General features: G+C 29.8%; 1 protein-coding gene across 1 annotated transcript; it reads left to right on the top strand.

Moving 5' to 3' along the window:
- The first annotated feature begins 5,085 nt into the window (after nucleotides 1–5,085).
- LOC130969388 (transcription factor MYB41-like) lies at nucleotides 5,086–7,310 on the top strand. The gene is made up of 3 exons (XM_057895074.1): nucleotides 5,086–5,289; nucleotides 5,426–5,555; nucleotides 6,522–7,310. Exons 1-3 carry the CDS (start codon nucleotides 5,157–5,159, stop codon nucleotides 7,258–7,260), a joined length of 1,002 nt encoding a protein of 333 aa, XP_057751057.1. The 5' UTR covers nucleotides 5,086–5,156; the 3' UTR covers nucleotides 7,261–7,310.
- Nucleotides 7,311–7,558: the final 248 nt, after the last annotated feature.

Here is a 7,558-nt window from a genome sequence, read left to right as displayed (position 1 = left end):
TTAACAATCAATTTATATAAAAATTGATTACCATCATAAATTTTTATAGACTTTAGCGGTTTATATATTAACAAATATTTGTTTTAAAAGCTATATTTCATACTAAAATTCAAAAAATAAAATTCAACATAAATTTAAATACGTTAAATTTTATATTTTAATAAACTTTACCTAAATGACTAATTTTATAGTTTGTTTTTAGTTTTTTGTTGTCTACAGTATTTTTTAATCTGACAGGTTAAAGACTAACCTATTATAGATCGAATCTTTATTTAAGGATCTGTTGCTGACCAATAGATTACTACATGTATAAGGCAGAATTCAAACTTTCGACACTTACTTAAGTGGACGAGTATAACTTAGGATAGTTGAACTTATTATAATCCATATATATGCTTTAAATACCACATATATGGCAATAAGTTACTGGACAAGGTGGCTCCTCTAGATGATTCTGTTTTGCTATGCATAAAAAGAAGGCCTTCCATGTGTAACTCAAGCACAAGGACTTCACTAGTAGCAAGCAATGCAAATAATAAGCAAATTAAATATTAATTAATGCAACATAAATGTCGAGCTTTTGAAGAAAGAAATAACTAAAATATAGTGATTGACTTGTAAATTCTACAGTGTTAGATGGAAAGTTGATGAACTTTTGCACCTGATTTTCAATGACTTTTTGAATACATAGCAAAGATCAGATTAAGATTAAGATTAAGATGAAGCAAAAATCGCTTAGCTTGCTTGCTAAAAATGTTCAAAACGAAAAGGTGGCGCTGACTTCACTCGTGGAACGAGGTAACAACACTTGTACCTAATAAGCAGTGTCTATTTCTATTAAAGGATCCTCACCAAGGAAAAGTTGACACGTGGCCAACATGAAAAACATCCACCAAGAAAAAACACAGTTATACAGGATTTGTTAATTACATGGCATGGAGATATAATTTTGGGAGTTAATTATATATAATATTATTAGGAAAAAAAATATAACTTTTGATTAATAGTATTGTGAAAGAGATTAAAGTGTAATATGATAGTTGAAAAAGGAGTAATTGAAAGGAGGAATATTAAAGTACAATTAAAATTTATTATTTTTAGCCTAAAATAAAATATGTTATCAGATTATTAAATTAAAAAAAATTTAAATTATCGATTAAAAAAAATTAAATTAACGACTAAATGATGATAAAACCAATAAATTCTAATAATTTTTTAACCTTTTTCAATTGAAAATACTATATTTAACGAAAATGTGATTCATCAACGGTAATCTATTTATTAGGTTTCTTAATCAAATAGTGTGGATTTAGTTTCCTACACTTTTGGATGGAGTGCATTTTGTAGGCTAATGTATAACACTTAGTTAGAGGTCGGAATGGCGAAAGGAGTCATCATATCCGAGGAAATCGAAGAAAAAGGAGTAAATGAAATTTGGTCCTTATACTCCATTCTTTCCAAATAAAATGTTCATTTTTTAGAATTTGATTTTTTTTTAAATGAGTATTCACTTAAAAAACTATATATGCAACACCAATTATTGATTTTCACTAATAACTCCATGAATAATAAATATAATCTTGTACAATTAGTTTGGTTCATTATTTACAAATAAGATATTTTTAATCATTTTTTAAATTTCACTTGTAACTAATATTTGCCACTTATTTAAAAATTTAATTTACTATCAAATTGCATTTTGAAATGACATATATATAAGGAATTAATTTTTAATTAACTAATATTAAATTATTTTTTAATTCTCAACTTTTGAAAAATTTAAAATTTAAAATAAAAAATAAAATTAAAAATTAATTAATATTAACTGAAAAAATATCTCTTTAATTAAACTCTTTTAAATTTTTTCTAAGGAGAAATAATAACCGATTCATTAGACAGAGACACCAAGTAACTAATGGTATATAAAGTCTTAAGGCGGCATAGATCTGAACCTTGATAGAAGTGACACATGTGAAAGTCAAAACAAGGAAAATGAAAGCCTACAATAAACTAAGCAATATATATATATATAGTGATTTATAGTAAAAAGAACGAAAATGTTTGAGAGATAGTAAAAACTAACTAAAATCAGTTTAAAATTATTTTATTTGATATTTATCAATTATTTTTAAAATAAATACATAATATTAGATATAATAAATATAAAATTTTAAATGATATATATAATTATAAATATTAAATTAAATTAAATAATTTTAAACTATTTTATCTAACAACATTTCTCTAGAATGAAAGTGAAAGAGAAAAGAGAAAGAGAGCACAGAGAATAGAGTATTCATATTTTCTCCAAATGTTGATAAGGGGACTTAACTACCGTACCGTCCATTATTCCCACAATACATTAAAACAAACAAAGGTCAAACTCAAGAGTTCAAACCTCCATGCATTTTCTCATCACAGGTTTTACAATAAGAAAAGGTCAGCTCCCTTTTCATGTCCTTTTCCCTTTTAAATGTTAAAAACCCCGCCATATATATTTTCTTCTAATAATGTCACGTGCTTCATGGCTGTAAAGAAATTGCAACTTCTACGTAGTGGGGTATATATATATGTGTGTGTCTCTACTCTGTACATCTATTTCTGTACGAAATATTACTCATATATGGCTTTCTACAAAAATAGAATTAATCATGACAATGCAAATTAAAATTTAGGTTTGATTTGTAAAGTGAAATTCTTAAATTTAATTTGGTATTCTTATACAAATAAAAGTAAGAGTATATATCCATTTTGGTTCTCAACAAATTTTAGATTAAATATTTTAGTTTTTAATTAAAATTAAGTATTCGATTGGTTCCTAAAAATTAGGGGTGGCAATGGGGCAAGTAGGGGTGGGTTTTTGTTCTACCCGATCCTGTCCCGCCGTACAACATCCCGCATAAAACCCGCCCCACTTCTATCCGAGAGTAGTAAAACGTTGAACCTTAATCCGCCCCTGCGAGTACCCGCCCTACCTCTACCCGGCCCTATAATTATTAAAATCCAATAAATAAAATTAAATTTCAAAATTTATATAATCATCATCACATACATAACATAAATTAAAGTAAAAATTTAAATATGATACAATATTATTAATCATTTATTAATTATTTTACATATATTATACATATTATATATTAAAATTATATATATTATATATATGGCGGGGCGGGTATTACCTAAACTCGACTCCGCCCCGCCCCTTCCAAAAACGCGCCCCGCTAAAAATCCGCCCCAAGCGGGTAGGGGCAGAGTGGGTATCCGCGGGTTCGGGTGGTATTGATATCCCTACTAACAATTAACTTTGTATCACTTAGGTTCTTTACTCCGTCAACTCTAACGGAGGACAAAATAGTCCCTAACAACTCTAACAGAGGATAAAATAGTCCCTGATCTCCTCTGTTCAAAAACGACACTATTTTCTCGCAATTTTCATCATATATCGCGTAACACTAACAGTCTAAAACTGTAATTTCAAGCTACACAATGCATACTTTATAAATTTAATGTTCACAAGAAAAAAATTCTCAACTTGTTCTCAATAATTCATACTCAGGAAACTAATGACTATGTCTCTCAACTGCTTGTCGTCTTTGATGAATCCCATGAATCTAGACAGTAAGTCTGATTTGTTAAGATCCATTGTCATCGTTGCTATCTCCCTCCTCCTTTGCCCTATCATCTCCATGACCACATTGTCCACCACTCCGATTGCTTCCTTCACCTTCTTCTTCAAACCAATATTCAGTAATCGCTTCAGTTTCCATGAGTGAAAATGGTGACATTGCTCATTATACTGATAGCTTGGATGCGATGTCGAAACTATATGTTAATTTGGACTCCGAGAAAGAAGAAATGAAGCACTCGGTGTCTATTTCAAATGAGAATTTGCATATGATGTCGAAGAAAAATCTTCTCATGATGTCTTAATATTCAACAATCTATATTGCTTGCCGAAGAGTGGAGAAAAGACGTGCCCTTGAGGTAGTTGTGGAACTTGGTCTTGAGGATGTCGTCATGGACGTTGTTGGGATTGGAGGTGATGTTATCGAAAAAGTAGAAGTGGATGCTTCTGGTGGGTGAAGTGCAGAGGAGGTGGATGTACCAGTCACAAAGATTTAGGAAGTGTGTGGTCCATGACATGTTGAGGTAGGTGTGACATGTGTGGCAATTACACCATGACTTAATTTTGGAGCTAAAGAGGAGGAAGGAAAAGATGGAAAAGAAGACTGTGAAGGTTAAGAAGGAGAGTATGAATGTTAGGGTTATGCGAGATATGAAAAAAATTGGGAAAGAACATTGTTGTTTTCGAATAAAGGGGTCATGGATCATTTTATTTTTTGTTAGAGTTGTCAATGATCATTTTGTTCCCTGTTAAAGTTGTCAGGAATCATTTTGTCTTTCGTTAGAGTTGACGGATTCAAAGACTTAAGTGATTGACAAAATTAATTCTTAAAGACTAATCGAATAATTAATTTTAGCTGGAGACTAAAGTATCTGGCTTAAAATTTTTGGAGGACCAAAATGGGATGTTAGCTAGTATATTAACAAATTTTATATTGACTTCAGTATATAAAAGTAAAAAATTCAACAAAAAATAGTTAGGCTTAATCTCATTTGATCATCATCACCACACCATTTATATATATATATATATATATATATATATATATATATATATATATATATATATATATATATATATATATATATATATATACATTTTTGTTTTGGGTAGAGATCGAAATTAATTTATACAATTATATATAAAATTAAAAGTGAAAATGATGATTGCATAATGGTGCATAAAATTAAATGATCAATAATGTTGCATTATTGTTATTGTTGAATGTTGATAATATATAAATAATGAATAAGAATGCTGGGTGAGAATCTCGTTTAGGCAAATGCAATGTATACATACACTGTTTATAAGCATTGCATTCGTATACACAATTATGTGTACCATGGTTGTAGAGACATGTGGCATACGGGCGGCACCAAATCATTTTGACTTACAACCCATTTTATGCTATAAAAACTCACTACATAGATCTTCTCATGCATTATTACAACCATAACCAAAATACTTCCAAACTTTTGGAACCTTTTAGCTACGTACCCTTTTGGCTTTTATTAGGAATTAAAGAAAAATGGGAAGAGTTCCTTGTTGTGACAAGAATGGTCTCAAGAAGGGTCCATGGACCCCGGAGGAAGATCTTAAACTTACCAACTACATTCAGACTCATGGCCCAGGAAATTGGCGCACCCTTCCCAAGAATGCTGGTATATATATCCCTTCTCATTTATCAACACCACCTTCTTTTTAAACTTATTACAATGGTGTTTCTTATACTATATATGTTATATTAATATTATTATTAACATTTAAGAGTTTGAATTGGTTCATTATTATTTACAGGTCTTCAAAGATGTGGCAAGAGTTGTCGCCTAAGATGGACAAATTATCTGAGACCCGATATCAAGAGGGGAAGATTCTCTTTTGAAGAAGAGGAGGCTATTATTCAGTTGCATAGTGTATTGGGAAACAAGTAAGTCTATGATTTTCCTCTTTACTATTTCCTAAAGCAAGTTTCCATGTTCAGAAGCAGCATAATACTTATTCAAAGATTAAATACTACTCCAAAGTCCAAAGGTTACTTAGGGTTCTTGCTCAATACTCATATTAACCCTAATTATTTCGATTCTCTCTCACTATTTTATCTTCCAATAGTAGGAAAGAATCCTAATTATCTCCTAAATATAGGGAATCGTCACTATTATCGTTGCAATATTAGTATCGTAATTGCACTTGCAAGTCAACTTAAAATTGAACAAGTATAGAAAATCAAATTTTAAGTAATTAATATGAATTATTTTTATTATAAAATTGTTTTTTTAACCTTGATTTCTTTTGAAGATTTAGAATTTAAGGTTAAAATTTAGAATTTATAATTCAAAAGAGTTGGTTAATTATTGACACCAAAAAATTTGGTTTTTTAGTTGAATTTTTTAAAATTTTAGTAAAATATTTAATTTATTAATCACGTTTAACTGAAATAAAAGATCAAATAGTATATATATATATATATATAAGACACGTGAATCATATAAATATTAAAAAAATGGAGATAGGTATTCACACAAAATAAATGAGTACACACTATATTTCAATGTTAGGGGAGGGGGAGGGGGTAGAAAAAGAGAAACAACATTTTTCTACAAATTAGGTAATACAAGTTTACACGGTAAAAGATCAAGTGCAGTTAATTTTATATGAAGTTGATAGTTAATTTCATTTAAAATTGATAGTTAAAAATCGTTAAATAATAGTTTAATCAAATTTATCAAATTATTTAATGATTTTTAATTATTAACTTCACATGAAATTAAATATCTATTTTCTACCCATTTATATATCATTGTATATTTCAATTCCATTATGTATGTACACAATACACCATTTATATATCATATGCTAACCTATGTTTTTTTTGTTTTTTGGATGGCATGTGTAGATGGTCGGCAATAGCAGCAAGACTTCCAGGAAGAACAGACAACGAAATCAAGAACTATTGGAACACTCACATTAGGAAGAGGCTACTTCGGATGGGAATTGACCCAATTACCCATGCCCCACGCCTTGATCACCTTCTTGATGTGTCCTCCATTCTAAGGACACTCATTGCAAACCCTTCTTCTCTTCTGAGTCTCCAAGCCCTATTAACTCACCCTCAACCCTTTTTATTCAACCCTGAATTGCTTAAGCTATTAGCAGCTGCTACAACTCCTTCAACTCTTATGTCCACAAAAAATGACCAAAATAACCCTGATTTTGCATCGTCATCCTCATCTTCGTCGCAGAATATTAATAACAATAATAATGATATTCTACAACAAATCCTTAGTGGGAAGCTCAATCAGTTAGTTGCACCAAAAGAAGAGTTTGTTACTCATGGTCATTTTGAGACACCAATTTCAACAATTCAAGGTAATGTGGAGGGCTTAATGGAAAATAATAATAATAATTTTAATGTTTTGCAACAAGATCAAGTTGGTTTCATAGGGAACCAGGATTTGGACAATAATAATATTGCAAACCAAAATAGTTTTGGGTATGATTCGGTGCTGTCAAGTCCAAATCAGATGAATTCATCATCCACCTATGTGAATAGCAGTGCAGAGGAAGAAAGCTATTGCAGTGAATTATTCAAGTTTCAGATTCCAGACACTCTGGATATTAGTGATTTTATGTAAATTAATGTTATATATTATAACTTCATTTAGCTATATATGAAATCTGTACCTCTTCGGCCTTTGGGGTATCTACATACCAATACTTTGTTTGTTAGTTTTTTTTTTAATTTTGGGCCATCCAAAGTTTTTGTATGTTTTTGTTGATAAAAGAAATTATTTGCAATTTTCTTACTTTTATCTTTGCTTGCTTTTGAGTACTTGAATTTTAGTTTCGTTCTTACATTTTCAAATTAAAATAAAAATAAAGTCCTACATCAAAACAAAATACTTAACCAAGCTTAATTAAATTGTTATAATT

Source organism: Arachis stenosperma, chromosome 3, assembly GCF_014773155.1.
Source record: "Arachis stenosperma cultivar V10309 chromosome 3, arast.V10309.gnm1.PFL2, whole genome shotgun sequence".
In the NCBI taxonomy this organism is placed as follows: Eukaryota; Viridiplantae; Streptophyta; class Magnoliopsida; order Fabales; family Fabaceae; genus Arachis; species Arachis stenosperma.
Note: the sequence above shows the minus strand (reverse complement) of the source record. Positions and strands in the feature narration are given on the sequence as shown.